Genomic DNA, 16854 nt, shown 5'->3' with positions numbered 1-16854 from the left:
CACGGCCTCTATAATGCCCTCTCCCCGCAAATAAACTGATTTTAAAGCACTCCATTAGCAAATCCAGTTTGAGAGGGTCTTCTTTACCGTAACTCCCCCCTCCCCCCTGGGATAAGCAACAACACAAAGCCAAGTCATTTCTTTGGCAATAATCGTTTCTCTCACAACACTGCCTAATTTCCTCTTTTTCAGCTTTGCAGTGGTGAGGTTGGAAAACCCAGAGCAGGGTAAGTACCAGGGGGTGTAAGACACTGCCTGACGCCTGTCGCTAGAACACCTCACATGAACTTGAACGCAGGGAGGGAGAATGTGCCTTTGGCCCCCAGAGGCCACTGCACAGAGTTGGAGGGAGTTTTGTGCAACCTAGAGATGCCAGCAGAACCACACATCTGCTGCATATATATCCTGTCTAATAAGAAACAACTCTGAAGACATTCCCAAGTTTATATTAAAAAGCGTGTTTTCTTTTTTACCAACCTCCAACCATTGTACAAAATTAAATCTTAAAATATGACACAGAGATTCTATCCCTCTCCCTTATGCAAATGTTTCTGTATTAGTCACCCGCCCCGCACTAGTTATTTATGGTGTGTCTGTCTTCCTCACTCAGATTGAGGAGGGTTGTGCAAGGGGCTGAGAGTTGAATTTTCAAGAGTGTAGGCGACAGAATATCATCTGGGAGGTGCCCAAGACTTGGCTGGACCTTCCCTACTTCTAACCCAACCCGAAGCGTGTGCTTCTGTTTCCTGGTTTGTGCCGCTTTCTCTCCCGCAGCCCAGCCTCCCTTCCCTTTTTCTGCTGCTTTCCTGGAGCCTGTGGAAAACAATGCTGACTGTTCCTGCCATAAACCCTGCTCTTTACTCTGGGAAACATGATACAGAAACATTAGACACCCATGAGAATAAAGGGAATGGACAGGGCCTTTTCCCTTCAAAGCAAATCACTTTGAACAGGTAAACAACGCACTGAATGATACCAGAATACTGTTTCCCACCTCCCCTTCCCCCAGACTGGGAATTTGCACAGATGATGTCACCAATCTCCTAATCCTTCCCTCGGAGAACACTTGGAGACCCCAAAGGAGCAAGTGGGGGTGCTGGGAGGGACAGCACCAGAGGTAGCAGGTGTCCAATTAAATATTTCTTGATTCATTCATCTCGTTACATAACCATCCCCCATGTCAACATCCGACTCGGAAGTGTCACTTTTATCAGAAGGAGTATCTTCAGGCCACGGGCACTCCGCAGAGGGGCCGGGGAAGGGCAGCTGTGTCCCTTCTCCACTGGCCACCAGAAGGTCCGATTCTGTCTCGTCGGGGTCCTCTAGCACGACTGTCTCTTCTGGACGAGATGGTAACACTGGAGTGACTTCTGAGTCGTCGTTGTCCTCAAGGGCCCTCACGCACACAGAGTTCAAATCCACATTGAAGACAATTCTGTCCCCAGACCCCTCCGTGGAGCTGCTGTCCTCCTCGGAAAAGTGGTCCTGCAGCAGGTTCCCTCTCCCCTGGTAGCCCCTACTTGTGCATTCCGACTGCCAGGGGCTGGGCCCTGGTGCCATCAGGGCCTCAGCACCAGCCTTGGGCTCGGGCAGGTCACACTCCTCAGTAGCCAGGTCACTGCAGTCCTCCAAGGTGGCCGAGGACACAGAGGCGGGACACAGCCTGCCCGTTAGTCCGTGCGTGGTGTAACCACCTGCGCTTATTCGGGGGGCTGCTTCATTATCGCTGTCACTTTCATCATCATAATTATAATTCCACACTTTCTTCTTTCTGTTGATGTGAATGACCTCCACGGTAGCCACTTTTTCCAACGGAGGCAGCTCGGGAAATACACAGACTGACAATTTATAAAAATTCTTTAAAAAAAAAAACAACAGAGGGTATCAATTCTGAGTGTTTGTTCTTTACTTTCTGACATAATAAAACTTAATGAGGTTAACTACACAGTGATGGGGAAGGTGGTAATGAGGACGATGACGACAACAACGGCAATACTGGCTAATGGTTACATAGTGTTTGCTATTTGCAGGGCACTGCTTCTAGTCATCTACACGTTATAATTCATTTTACCCTCACAACCGCTCTATGAAGTAGGCTTACTATTCTTATCCCCACTTTACAGGTGAGAAAATGAGGCAGAGAGGTTACGAAACTTGCCCAAGTGTCACAAGCTTCAGGAATACTAAGTGGTGGAGGCTGGGTTTCAAACCAGGAGGCTGCCTGCAGCAGAGACTGGCCCGCTCCTTCCTGCTGCTGTTTCCTCGCTGCTTCTTGCTTGTCAGGGGAATCTATCCATTTAATCTGGATAGATTTCAGCCCTGGACTGCTGACATTCTTAAGGGTGTCAAGGAACTGTGAGTAAGGAGAGATTCAAGGGAGCCCATTTCCACTGGGGTCAAAGCCCTCTGGACTGCAGGACCTTAAAGAGGCAGGTGACCCCTAAAGGGTCAGAGGTGAGAAGAGCAGGGAGACTGCAGCTTGCTCTGATCCAGCACCTCCAGGACACAGAAGGTGAGGTGGGCTAAGGAGACTGGCTACAATGGGGTCACGCTGAGGAGGGTGGTCACGAGATTCCTTTCACAGACCTGGAATCATCATTGACATCCTCCTCCTCTCTGTTCTCTTGCTCAGGCTGCCCAATTTGACAAGCCTACTTTTCCCTGACTCTATCCAGACCTAGCCTTGGGATGAATTGTTCCATTGGGTTGTTCATCATTTTTCTTATTGATTTATAGGGGCTCTTTATACAATCTATAATCTAGATGCCAATTATTTGTTGATTATTTATGCTATATGTAATTTTCCCCGGTCTCTGGTTTAACATTTTACTCTCTTTATGGTAACATTTGATGGAAAGAAGTTCTCAACTTTAATGTAAGAAGATGTATCACTTTTCTTTCTTCATGGTTTCTGCTGAATCTTCCTTGCCCCAAAGTAAGAATCTCCTTTATTGCCTTCTAAAACTTTTAACAGTTTTGCCTTTCACATTACAGTCTATAATAAGCCTGAAATGGATGTTTGCGTATGGTGTGAGGTAGGGATCCAATTTCATTTCCCCCCATATAGATAACAATTATTGACCTGTCAATCCTTTCCCCACTGCAATTCCTACTTGTCATTAGTCATGTTTCCACATATGTGGGTCTGTCTCTGGGATCTCCATTTGACTAGATCTTTGTTAATGCTTTTCAATAAGGTTAGATAATTTTCTCCACAATGGGCTTGTGACATCTTCTGTTAGATATCTTCCTTGCTTTTAAAATATTTTTATTACCATTGTAATGGTATTATAAAAACGGTATGTTTTCATTTAAATCACATTATTCCATTTAACTGTATGATTCCAAGTTCAAAACCAGGTAAAACTAATCTATGCTGTTAGTAATCAGGAAAGTGGTTATCCTGGATGTGGGCAGTGACTAATAGGTAGGAGAGACTTCTGGGGAGGTGGTCATGTTTTCTTTCTTGATCTGGGTGTGAGTTATGTGGGTACATTGAGTTTGTGAAAATTCACAGAGCTTTTTGCTATGATTTGTGTACTTAGTTTCTTGGATGTTGAAAAGCAACTTATATAAAAATATATTTGTTTTCTAAGTGATTGTTGCTAGTGTATAAAAACGCAAGCATTTTTATATTGATTATTTTGTGTGTAACACATTGCTAAACTTATTAGTCCTAATAATTCGTCTCCAGATGCTGAATTTCTTACTTAGCCAGTCATATCATCTATAAATTATCATTGTCTCTTCCCCCATTTTTCAGACTTTAAGCTCCATAAGGGCACATTTTTTGTTTGCTTTATTCACATCTAGATCCCCAGCACCTATAACATGTGGACACACAGTAAATACACAACACCTATTTGTTAAATGCAAAAGAGGAGAAGGAGGGGGAGGGGAGGGGGATGGGAGAGAGAGAAAAGACATTGTTTAAAATTTTTAATATCTGTTCTTGATTAAACATACGTACACAAACATACTAGACCTAGGGTGTTCTGTTTTACTATTCCTAGAGTTTTTACTTAAACACAGAGTAACAATTTTTAATGGAGAAATACCAGGCAGACACAAGATAACAATACCTCCTGTCATTACTTGGGGTTAGCACAATAACAGGTATAAATATAATTGGCATATAATTTGGGTGCATTTTAAGGATGGGAAGAGCCCCAGGGAGACCTGGGAGGAGGGTTAGTAATGAGTTTAGGTAATTCAGGCAGAAGATTACCTAGGAGGTGATGGGTGTGGTGCTAGGGGCCTTTATATCTCAAGGCTGCATGAGAAATATGAATTGGAGTGGGATTTACCTAAGACCTCAAGGCCAAAGCAGTACATGGCCAACAGAAGAGTTGGAGTGAAGGCTGAGAATAAACTTGCAACTGAACACTAACATAAAAGATTCAAAATATACATTGTTAAAGACACAAAGATAAAAGTTACACGGATAGATAAAAACCAACCATTCTTGCAATACAGGGATCATAGTGTGGATGAAATCCAGCACAGAGCAATTTACTTCTCATAAGCTACAACCAAATGCCATCTAGGTTCAAACACTAATGGTAATTAAAAACTCCAAAAGCACCCCTCCCCCCAAACAATCCCTCCCCCAACCCAACCCGAACAAATAAGAACAAGAAAAAGAAGAGTACATCATCCATAACAAAGAATGAAATAATGCCATTTGCAAAAACTTGAATGGACCTAGAGTTTATCATATTAAGTGAAGAAAGTCAGAGAGAAAGACAAATATCATATGCTATCACTTATTTGTGGAATCTAAAAAAAATGATACAAATGAACTTATTTACAAAACAGAAATAGATTCATAGACATAGAAAACAAACTTATGTTTACCAAAAGGGAAAAGGGACAGGGGTGGGAAGAGATAAATTAGGAATTTGGGATTAACATAAACATACTACTATGTATAAAGTAGGTAAACAACAAGGACCTACTGTATAGCACAGGGAACTATATTCAATATCTTGTAATAACCTATAATGGAAAAGAATCTGAAAAAGAATATATATATATTCTTCCTGTACACTTGAATCACTTTCTGTACACTTGAAACTAACACATTGTAAATAAACTATACTTCAATTAAAAAAATTTTAAAGAAACAAAAGAATTAAAAAATAAAAAGACTACACTTTTATCACCTGTGGAGGGATATTTATTTGTGGCTGTTAAAAAAATTAGAAGAAGAAGGTGAATGAGTTCAAACATAGAAAAATAAGATATTTCTGATTATTTTCTAATGTAGAAGGAAAGTGACACGATAGGGAAAATGAAAAATGATGGGCAAAGTGCTTGAGTCAAAACACATGAGGAGGCTTTAGAAATATGTAAGATCAATACCCAGACTTGGCTGAGTGCTAAAGGCTCTGAGCAGGAAGAATATGCCTCAGGTAGCAGAGAGAAAATATGAAGACAAAATGGCTGGCTTCACTAACAATGAACACAAATAAGAGCAACTCTGGGGGACAGTTATACTACGATAAATGAACAAAAGTAGAAAAAATGATTAATTAATGCCAGCAGAGCTTTGGAGAAAGGTGTCCATCTCTATGTTGACACTAGCATTATAAAATAATTCTTTATATTTTTATATAAGATAAATTCACTTTGTGTATCTATTCCATGGAAGTAATCCAAACTAAAAAGACAACCTGTATAAAAATGTTCGTTGCATTATTCATAATGGCCAAAGACAGACATGAAAGGAAAAGAAATCAATCCAAATGCCCTACAGTTGAGAAATGATTAAGGGAAAAAGAAGACATTAATAACAATGGAAAACTATGTGATTATTGAAAATCATATGTGGACAAAGTATAAAAAGAAAGCAGAAAATTCAAAATAGAGGTTTATAGGGATGGAAAAGAACCCAGAGTGATAAAACACCTTGATGTTCTGAGACAATGGGGTTTTCTTCTGTGAAAATATTTAAGCGTATAATAAAAATTCTTAAGTTAAAATGAAAAATAAAGACAGGAATTTAAAAAAAATACGTACCAAAACTTTGGGGAAATCATTTCTTAAGCATATGTAACCGATCTGTTTCAGCATCATTACAGTGCTTATGATGACAGCAGCTATTAAAAACAGAGTAATTATTCCTCCTATTGTGGCAGATTCTGATGACTCTGTTGATGAAAAATTAAATGGCTTTATTTCAAAATAAATCCAATGAACAATTGCGGTTGGGATTAAATGCACATTGATCTGGCGGTGGAGGGGTTTATCAAGGGGGCAAAAGTTGGAAAAACTATTGTTAAATACCAAAGAATGGAAAGTAATCCAAGTACACATTTAAAAAAAATGATAAAAATTCAGTTTTTAAAAGTAAAATTTCTTCCAGTTGATAATTATGCTCTATAACTGCACTGTCCAATATGGTAGCCACTAGCCACATGTGACCATTCAAGGGTAAATTATCAAAATTTAAAAAAAACAAAAACTTTCTGAGTCACACTAGTCAGGTCTCCAATGCTCAATAGGTACAGTTAGCATGCACGGCAGGCAGGGAGGAGTGGAAAAGGGGAGTTTGTCTGAAGAAAACAACTGCATCACTCTGAAGCTGGACTTTGGCCACGCCAGGAGCCAAGAACTTGCTTTGTCCTGTTATGAGTTCTCCTTTAGTTTCTTGTCAAAATTACTTTTGGAAAATTTCAATTTTCTGAATGAAAATAGCTTTCTTCCATAAGTCCAACTGGACTGAGAAGAAATCAATAGTTACATAACTAAGGCTCTCTTAAATTTCCAGAAAGACTTTTATTAATATTAATCCTATAGCCACAGCCTCAGGCAAAACAAATACAGGAGAGGAAAAAGTAAAGATGGCTCATATATTTTTAAAGTCTTTCAGAAGGTTAAAGAATGAACAGAAAGAAACTCAGTGAAGGTCTGCTCCCTCAGATGGCAGAAGATTCACAAACCCCTTTCATTCCCATCAAGAATGAATGGGTCATCTTCAAAAAATCTACAGACAATACACGCTGGAGAGGGTGTGGAGAAAAGGGAACCCTCATTTACTGTTGATGGGAATGTAAATTGGTAAGACCATTATGGAGAACACTATGGTGGTTCCTTACAAAACTAAAAACAGAGTTACCATATGATCCAGCAATCCCACTCCTGGGCATATATCCAGAGAAAACCATGATTAGAAAAGACACATGCACCCAATGTCCATTGCAGCACTATTTACAATAGCCAGGACATGGAAGCAGCCTAAATGTCCATCAACAGACGAATGGATAAAGAAGATGTGGTACATACATACAATGGGATATTACTCAACCAAAAAAAAGAACAAAATAATGCCATTTGCAGCAACATGGATGGATCTAGAGATTGTCATACTGAGTGAAGTAAGTCAGGGAGAGAAAGACAAATACCATATGCTTATATGTAGAATCTAAAAAAATGGTACAAATGAACTTATTTACAAAACAGAAACAGAGTCACAGATGTAAGAAAGAAACTCATGGTTACTGGAGGGAAAGGGGGGGGAGCAAACTGGGAGATTGGGATTGACATATACACACTACTGTATATAAAATAGATAACTAATGAGGACCTACTGTATAGCACAGTGAACTCTACTCAATACTCTGTAATGACCTATATTGGAAAAGAATCTAAAACAGGGTGGATATGTGGATATGTATAACTGATTCACCTTGCTGTACACCTGGAACTAACACAACATTGTAAATCAACTATATTCCAATAAAAAAAAAGAAGAATGAATGAAGGCATGTCATATCAATGGCAGTTCTAGAATCAGATCTAGCCATAAAGGCACACCTTTATAATACAAAATTCTTACACATATAGAGCTTACATTCCTGAAGAGGATTCTGTGAACCAAAGTGATTTCTTTGGAGAAGCAATGATGTCATAGAATTCTGACCCATGTGTCCACCCCTCCTCCTGCCCCAGTGAGTCACTTGAACTAGAATTTTGGTTTTGGCTCCGCTTCTAGGGAATGTAAACAAGACACCACCCTGTTTAAAAGAGACCTACCACCCTCTACCTGAAATTGCCCCCCTCCCTGCACCCTTTCTGCTTAATTTTTCTCCATAGTACTTACCATCACTTAACACACTATATATTTTATTTTTTAATCTTGTTTCTCTGTCTCCCAATATAAGCTCCATAAGCTCAGGAATTTTTATCTGTTTTGTTCACTGCTGTATCCCCAGTATCTAGCAAAGAATCTGGCACATAGTAGACCCCTGATAAATATTTGCCAAATGGGGAACTCCTGGTGGTCCAGTGGTTGGAACTCTGCGCTTCCACTGCAGGGGGCACAGGTTCTATCTCTGGTCGGGGAACAGAGATCCCGCAAGCTGTGCATGTATGTGGCACGGCCAAAAAAAATTTTTTTTTGTCAAACGGATAAGCACAGCTTTCCCTCAGGACCTTACTGAAAAAAGCCAACCAATTAGTTTAATGTTTGACAAAGGGGAGACATTTCTCCAGCTCTCTGGACTAAATTCCCCCATATCAATACTGCCTTAAGATACCAGTGTTCACCACTGAGTCCCAGTAAGTTAACTCTGGTTCCAGGTCATCCTTCAGGAATTCCCCACCTGGTCCCTGAGTTTGGCTAGTTGAGGGTGGCTCACACGGCCAGTTTGGATAGTGAGAGGGGCCACATTATATGAACCTACTTGGTTCCTGAAGTTTCAGACAAGAATTGGGACATGAAATATTTGGATAGTGAGGCACACCTGTACTTTAACCGTCTCATGTAATGATAAAAATAATGGAGGTTGACAATATGCAAGGTGATGTGTTCACACCAAGGAAACATGAAGTGATGGGACAGCATGCTGCTGCATGACCATTTCTTTTTTAGTGGGTGAAACAGAGAAAAGTCAGGGGAGACACTGAACCATCACAGAACAAGGATATCAACTTCCAAAGAAGCAGTGCCTTTAGTCAGGCTTGGATTCACCCAAGTGCAGACTGAGTTTCAGCAAACCACTGTCTGTCATGTCATATTACTGAGTTTTTTATTGCTGTGATATTGTGATTTATAATAAGAAGTACATATTTGGTCTTTGTCATCAGTTCTGAAATCCTTAGAATTTCCTAAGTGATTAGAGCAAAGAAAGTGAAAGGAGCATTTTTTGTTATTCATAACAAGCCCCTCTCAACCTCACTTTACATTAAGGAGGTGATTTTTGGAAAGCCCCAGAGGATGGGCGCTGGTTGCCAGGGGAACCAACCCTGTGATTTAGAGAGTTGGAACTTTCAGCCCCACCCCTTGACCTCTGGGGAGGGGAGAAGCGGGAGGTTGAAGTAATTGCCAATGGCCAAGGATTTAATCTGTCATGTCTACATAAGCCTCCTTAAAAACCCTAAATGATGGGGTTTGGAGAACTTCCAAACCTTGCCCTATGCATCTCTTCCTTCTGGCTATTCCTGAGTTGCAACCTTTTATAATAAACAGGAATCTAGTAAGTAAACTGTTTTCCTGAGTTCTGTGAGCCATTCTAGCAAATTATCAAAGCCAAGGAGAGGATTGTGGGAATCTCCAATTTACAGCTCGTTGGTCAGAGTTCACGTGACAACGTGAACCTGCAACTGGGTTTAAGTGGGGGGGGGGCAGTCTTGTGGGACTGAGCCCTTAACTTGTGGGATCTGACGCTTTCTCCAAGCAGATGGTGTTAGAATTGAGTTAAATTGTATGACAATGAGCTAATGTGGAAGAAGTGTTTGGTGTGGGAACCCCCCCCCCCACAGATTTGTAGTACAGAAGTATTCTGCTGAGCAGAGGAGAAATAATTTCTTCATTCAATTGGTTTCACAGTTCTGTTTGTTTATAAGATCATGGTATAGTAATAATAATAATAATAATAATATCTGGCCTTTGTCCCTGGTTCTTGGCACAGAATTTCAAAAACCCTTGGAATTTCCTCAGTGATAGGAGTGCCTTTTGGGCACTATATCTGAGTTTATGTTAATGAGCTGAACTTCTGGAAATTCTGGTCCCACCCCTGACCTCTAGGGAGGGGAGAGGGGCTGGAGATTGAGTTAATCACCAATGGCCGATGATTTAATTAACCATGCCTACGTAATGGACCCAATAAAAACTCTGGACAGTGAGGCTTGGGGAAATTCTGGTTGGTGAACATATCAAAGTATAGGGAGGGTGGTGTATCCCGACTCTGCAAGAACAGAAGCTCCTGCACTTGCAACCTTCCAGACTATGTACCTCTTCATCTGGCTCCTCATTTGTATTTTCTTTTTTTTTTTTTTTTCACCATTGATGTATTTTCTATAATAAAATGGTAAGAGTAAGCATAGTGTTTTCCTGAGTTCTATGAGTCATTCTAGCGAATTATTAAATCTGGGAACCTCTGAATTTGTAGCCAGGTTGGACAGAAGTGTGGGTAGCCTGGGGACTTAGGACTTGTATGGCAAGTTGTAGGACTTGTAGGACTTGCTGGCATCTGTAGTGAAGGCAGTCTTGTGGGACTGAGCCCCTTAACCTGTGGGGCATGCGCTAACTCCCTGTAGTATCAGAAATGAATCGAACCTCTGGACACTTGGTTGATGTTGAGAATTGGTGTTAGAACACAGATATGTTAATTTGTTTGGGGTTTACATTTTTGTAGGCATGAAGAATCTGTATGCAGTTTTAGGTTTGCCCATATTTAACTGACATTATATAAATTATTTAAGCTAAAGTCATGAAATAAAATTGGCCTGTGTATCATTCCTTTAAAATTAGCCTGTGTATCATTTGATTCTGAGGAATACTGGAGAACAAAATCACACTGCCTGGAGTTATAGCAAACACCAGGCACCTTGATGTGCCAGGCACTGGTTAGTGAAACTCACTTCATACACAAGTAAGCCATAGCACTTACAGTCACTTCCTTATAAATCTCATCTTATTTTATTTTTACTCTGGTAGATCAGAGCATTAAAGAAACTCTCACTGGGGTTGGGAAATTCAGAAAGGCTTCTTTGCGGGGGAGTTTTTCACTTTTGGCAAAACAGTTGGAGACCTAGTGACTTCCCGAGAAAATAATCAGCAGTGGATGTTCCTAAGGCTGATGGATTGTTCTCCCTGCAAATTCCTCCATTCGAAGGAAGGTTCAGGGAGCATGCTGTGTACTGTTCTGATGCCTTGGCCACAGAAGGGCTTTCAGCATTCAGCAGTGACTATCTCATTCACACTGGCAAGTTTCTCTTTCATCTATGAGCTACAGCCAACCTTCCTGAGAGCCAGGCCACATATATGAACCTTACCACATCCATCATTCTACCCTTTGATACCTCTGCAGGCAGTTGTTTCAGCAACCCAGCCTCCTCCAGCACTTGGCTTGAATAATGGCCGGGCTGAGGGCACACAGAACTGAACTTGATCCTGACTCCCTGAAATAAAAGCATTTCCACTTCAGGAGGATTTCTGATGTTAAAAAGGAAGATACCTGATTGTCCCCATGGTATGGCAACATAAAAGTGACTCCACCACACGGTAGAGACTGACTGACAGAAAACATCTCTGTGATGTGCCTGTGTTGGAAGAAATGCCTTTAGTGCTCCACAACTTTCAGATTCTTTTCTTGAAACAGGTTTTCCCTCAGAGGAAAAGCAAAACATGAATTTTCAAAAACTGTCATACCTGATTCCCATCCAGGTTGAAAGAGGGTACATTTTAAGGGAGATCTATTTATTTTTCTCGGATCTTTAGGCTCAAAATAAACAGATACACAGTAGTTTGTTTTTGGAATTAACTTGTTGATGACATAACTGAAATTTTCAGTGATGTTTCCATTTGTTTTGGGTTTATGCTGTAAAAATAAACAAAAAAATCAGTAAGACTTTAAGTGAGAATTTCATTTAGAGGCAAGCCTTAAGAGAGTCTTTGGAGATTTGTCTTCAGATCTTAAACAGGGATAGAAATATCACAGGCTTGGCAAGAAAAAGTATTTTATAAGTTACTTGGGGCAAGCAATTTATCACAAAACTACATGTACGCGTATACACACACATACATGCACACGCACACACACATGCACGCATACATTTTTAAACCATGAAATCTAGTCTAACAACTTCCTTTTACAAATGAGGAGGAAAAAGTCACAACGAGGAGTAAAGGTCTCCATGATGTCATGTTTGCAGTAAGATAATCTTGCAAAAATAAGAAAATAAGATTATCCTATTTCATTAATGATATGTGTCTATACTTCAGAAATTGCTTTTATACATATTAACTCATTTGATTACCAAAAGAGTCTGCAAAGCAGGCATTCTTCCCATTCTCCAGGTGAGGAAACTGCAGCTCAGAGTGGTTAAGTAACCTCCTCAAGGCCACACAGCTTATCTGTGGCAGAACTGAGGCTGATGTCTAGTTTCCCTGTCTTCTCCCTAAAAACACTTTGCCTCTTCTTCGCCAGCTACTTCTGTTCCATTTTGGAATTAAGGAGATGATCTGAAGGTTCTTTCCTGAAGAATAACTTTTGTATAATGTTTTATAGTTTTCAAAGTACATCCTTATCAGTAGTTTTATACATGAGGATTTCCACCAGCTCAAACACAGCCTTCTATAATAATATTTTTCTGCAAGTTTATATTTGAAAGGAGGAGGAATTATGTTTTAACATCCCACCCCCGTAGCAAACTAAAAGCTCATGCCTGGAAAACAAGCAATGAGGAAGAAGAGGGCCAGAAACCAGAGGAAGTGTCATGGTGAGAGGGCTGTCCTCGAAGGGAAACTGCAAACCGACAGTGGAGAGTCAGAACGTCTGGGTTGCATACCTGGCGTTAGTCACTGTGGTCATCGTGTGATCTTAAGTCGGCAATGCTTGCTGCCTGTTTCACCGGAAGCTCCCTCCCACTGTGACTCGGATGCGTAGTCCCTGCTCCGAGCCTAAGGCCAACCCCGTCTCATGCTCACGAGATTCCGTCCACTCTCATCTCCTCCCCCAGACATTGCTCCCTGCCCTGCACCCCCCGGAACATTCCTTCTGCACACGAACATGCTGTCATTTCTTCCATCTTAAAAAGTCCCTCCCTCGACCTCACCTTTCCCTCCAGCTACCACAGCATCTCTCTACTTCCCTTTATACACAAACTACGGAGACCTCTTTCCTGAAGTCAGACCACACTGAAGCCTAGACCCTTCAGTTGTAATTGTTCAAATCATTACAGATTTTTTTTTTTGGCAATGTATTCATTGCCAACTCAGGACTGTTTTGACCACTTACCTTCTTAACGATCCCCCCTGATTGTTCTTCAATTAATGCTAGGTAAAACTGTAATTCTTCCTCATTTAGTATCTTGGGAGCGACAGACTGAAATTTCACATTCACACTGACGTGGTCTGTAAAACGAATAATCTCAAACTCTGGTGGGTCCAAAGGCAGTGCTTAGAAAACAAGACAAAGCCCAAGGTCAGTCAATAAATAGCATAACCGTAATGATACCATTGTCATGATACAACCATACCTCTTTACAACTGTCTTTTAATTCCCCGTGGCCCTCGTTGAGGTGTGGGTTATATATATTTTTTATTGGTGAAAAACTGAGAACAATAAAAGTGAAGTGATTTGTTTACTATTACCACAAGAAATGGAAGACAGATTTTGGGATGAAAGTCAGTATTTCCCCAATTTTCAGGTTGTATTCTAAACACAAGAGTGAAAATGACTTCTTCTCATACAATAATAATAATAATAATAATAATAATAATACATAAACATTGCAGAAATATCAGAAAATACAGACAGGATTGTCCCTGAATGTGGTTAATCCTCTTTTGTCCATGCTGTACGTGTGTAAATATATCTACACATATAAAAACTGAACTAGTGTACACACACACATACACACACACACATCTAAACTAAAATTAAGTTATTCTTACACTGTTTTGCATGGTATATGTTTTCACTTAATTTATTTCATAAACATATTAATGCATGTTTATCTACATCATGAGCTGGCAAACCATGGCCCGTGGGTTAGATTTTGCACAGCCTGCAAGTTTGGAATGGTTGTTATTTTTGAAAGAGTTGTGAACAAATGAAGGATCTGCGACAGAGACCATACATGGCCCACAAAGTCCAAAGTGTTTCTTCTCTGGCCCTTTACAGAAAGTCGCTGACCCTGATTCTTCATCATAAATTTTCACAGCTAATTCTATTCCACTAAGCGGCTGTCCCATAATTTAACTGATTCACTCTTTTGAACATTTAGATTGGCTCTAAGTTTTCTGAATAGAATCTATACAGCAATGAGTATTCTTAGAGCTCAATCTTTGCATTTGGCTGTAATCATTTCTTTAGGACAAATTATTAATGGAATTCTGGATTAGAGAAGGCACATGTTAAACTTTTCAATACATACTGCCAAAGACCTTCAGAAAGGCTGTGTCAAAGCACGCTCCCTGCATTTCCTCTAAATCTGGGTATTTACATATTTTTAATATTTACCATTTTGAGCCTTGAAAAATGATATCTCATTACTATTTTAATATACATTCTTTAATGGTCTGAGTAACGTGCTCTATAAGTTGGGTTATCTCTTTTCTCTGTGGACACAAACACAAACAGGCAATTCCACAATTCCAGAGAAGCTCATCAGTATCTAAGTTAGCTACAGCAGGATTCAGCTGTCATCTGAATACGTGCTTTGCTAAGCACATATGTGCGAGTATACACCTACACAGCCTTTAACAGGGCCCTGAAGCCGAATCTTTCTCTTGGAAACAGGCTGCAGATCAGGACACTGAAGAAGTGATGGGGTCTGGCTGAGAGCCACTGCCAGCTGCTCTGTAGCTGTTAACACAAGTGCCAAAGGGAGCTGACTCCAGTTGTAGGGAAAGAAAGAGAGGGCAGACCCGCTCTTGGGATCCAGTCTTCTCTGAGTCTGGGCCCCGCGTGTGCACACATCTGGGCGTTCACACGTGCAAGAGCTATTGGGCTCTGATCTGGGGCAGGGGCTGAAGTATTAAGGAAAACATTGGCCCAAGGAGTTGTGACAGCTCTTACAGGCCATCTGAACTCCGAACCCCACTACCTGTCGGGTTGTGAAACAAAGCAAAAAGTAGAAGCTTCTATACACCAGAAACGAACACAACATTGCAAGTCAACTATAGTTCAATAAAAAATAAATTCAAAAGAAAAACAGCAGCTACTACTGCCTGAATGCCTGCCTCGTACAGGCATGGATGCAAAGGACAGGTTAGCATTCCACTTTTGGGAGAAGAAAACGGAGGCTCAGAGAAGAAAAGTCACCACTCCACGGTTACAGAGTTGGAAGTAGCAGGGCCAGGAGGTGAACCTTAGCCCTGCGAAAGCACATAACGATGACCTTGAAGATGATGATGGTGAAGATAATAAACAAGATCGACTCACTGTCCATTGCCAGGAAGAAAGAGCCCATACAACTGACCAGAGCTGCGTTCCCTCTGAATCCAACCACTTTGGGGATGTACATCTCTGTCATGTTTACCCACACATCTGTTAGGTCACAGAATGATCTTGTGATATTTGTACAGTCCCCAACGATCTTCATATCTTCTTGTTTACTTTGAAAGGCAAAGAAATGGTAAAAGAAAACTTCAGCATTTATGTGACGAGAATCCATTAACTGCAAGCCCCACTCCCACATTCCTGTCTAGCTCTGCTCAAATGTCCCTGTGTTGTCATCTGCCCTCACCACCTTATTTCAAATGGAACACCTTACCCCGTGCCCCCCACCCCTCTCTCTTGATCCATCTTTCCTGTCTCTATTTTTCTTCATACCATTTGCCACCGCCTGCCCCATTATATCTTTGTTTACTGATATCTCTGCCTACTTTCAGAATGTCTGCTCCAAGAGAGCGGGGATTTGGGTTCATGGTTTGACCCCTGGCATGTAGTAGGTGCTCAGGAAATATTTGCTGTATGAATGAACGAGCAAATGTTGGGCGTTCATGGCAGAGGCCCCAGATCTCCCTGCCCCTACAGGACAATCATGAATGCGCCTTGCTGAGACCCCCTCTCTCTCTGGCTGAGGACCACATGGTCCAGTCCTAAGTCAGCCTGTGCTATATGGGGACAACACAGACATCTGCTCTCTTAAGCTTCAAAAAGGTAGGTGGGCGATACATGTGACTGCCTAACGCAGGGAGAAACTTAACGACTTTAGCAGGTGCCAAAGCGAAACCCACAAGAGGCCCTCCAGTGGGTCAGGCAGCAGCAGCAAGATCTATAAGCCAAATAAACAGCCAACAAAAGGACACCCCGAAGGGCTGCTGGATCAAAGTAATGGCTTAGGAGGGTGATTGTTAGACGTGGGAAGAAGAGAGCCAAAGAGGGCTCCGTCCATTAGGTCACGAGTCCCTCAGCAACCCCTAAGTAGGAAGATTTGCACAGAGAGGCTGCACTCTGCGTTGGTTAGTGACCAAGCCAGACTTTGGACCTGGGCCTGTCTTAGTCTGGGCCACACAGCTTTCTGATGTGCCACATGCCTCCCTGAGTAAAGGAAAGTAAACACAACCCATCAATATGATCACCAGATCTTTGGACTTCTGTCCTCAGAAAATGCAGCACTTTTCAACACCCAGACTTACTGAATTAGAGAAATAATTGTGAAAAACAGACACAATAATTATTTTGCTTCTGAGGCTTTGACATGTAGAAATTAGCTTTGGTTCTAAATGCAAGCTTTGTCAAAAATAACTTTGGGTTATTAAAGTATTCAGTGTAATTAAAAATGGATGGGTCTTTTGTCTTTAGACTTTTAAAGCTCTGATTAAAAAACCGAAATTGAGAAGGGGCGAGAGAGGGGGAGAGAGAGAAAAGCTCTATCACAAGTAAGATCACCTCTTCC

The 16854-nt window shown here is 41.1% G+C and overlaps 1 protein-coding gene across 3 annotated transcripts in view; it reads right to left on the bottom strand.

Annotated features, from left to right (window-relative positions):
* Positions 1 to 64: 64 nt before the first annotated feature.
* IFNAR2 (interferon alpha and beta receptor subunit 2) overlaps positions 65 to 16854 on the bottom strand; it is a 32737-nt gene continuing 15947 nt past the window's right edge. The window contains exons 5-9 of one of the 3 annotated variants that reach the window (XM_036849997.1): positions 15396 to 15568; positions 13245 to 13405; positions 11657 to 11825; positions 6022 to 6152; positions 65 to 1857 (exon numbers count right to left, since the gene is read on the bottom strand). In XM_036849997.1, coding sequence (XP_036705892.1) covers positions 1153 to 1857; positions 6022 to 6152; positions 11657 to 11825; positions 13245 to 13405; positions 15396 to 15568 — 1339 coding nt within the window. In that variant the 3' untranslated portion in view covers positions 65 to 1152. Of the gene's footprint in view, positions 1858 to 1892; positions 3860 to 6021; positions 6153 to 11656; positions 11826 to 13244; positions 13406 to 15395; positions 15569 to 16854 lie in introns of those variants that run through there. The other 2 variants (XM_036849999.1, XM_036850000.1) reach the window with 2 other exon arrangements.

The sequence above is a fragment of the Balaenoptera musculus genome, chromosome 4 (genome assembly GCF_009873245.2).
Source record: "Balaenoptera musculus isolate JJ_BM4_2016_0621 chromosome 4, mBalMus1.pri.v3, whole genome shotgun sequence".
NCBI classification, from domain to species: Eukaryota; Metazoa; Chordata; class Mammalia; order Artiodactyla; family Balaenopteridae; genus Balaenoptera; species Balaenoptera musculus.
Note: the sequence above shows the minus strand (reverse complement) of the source record. Positions and strands in the feature narration are given on the sequence as shown.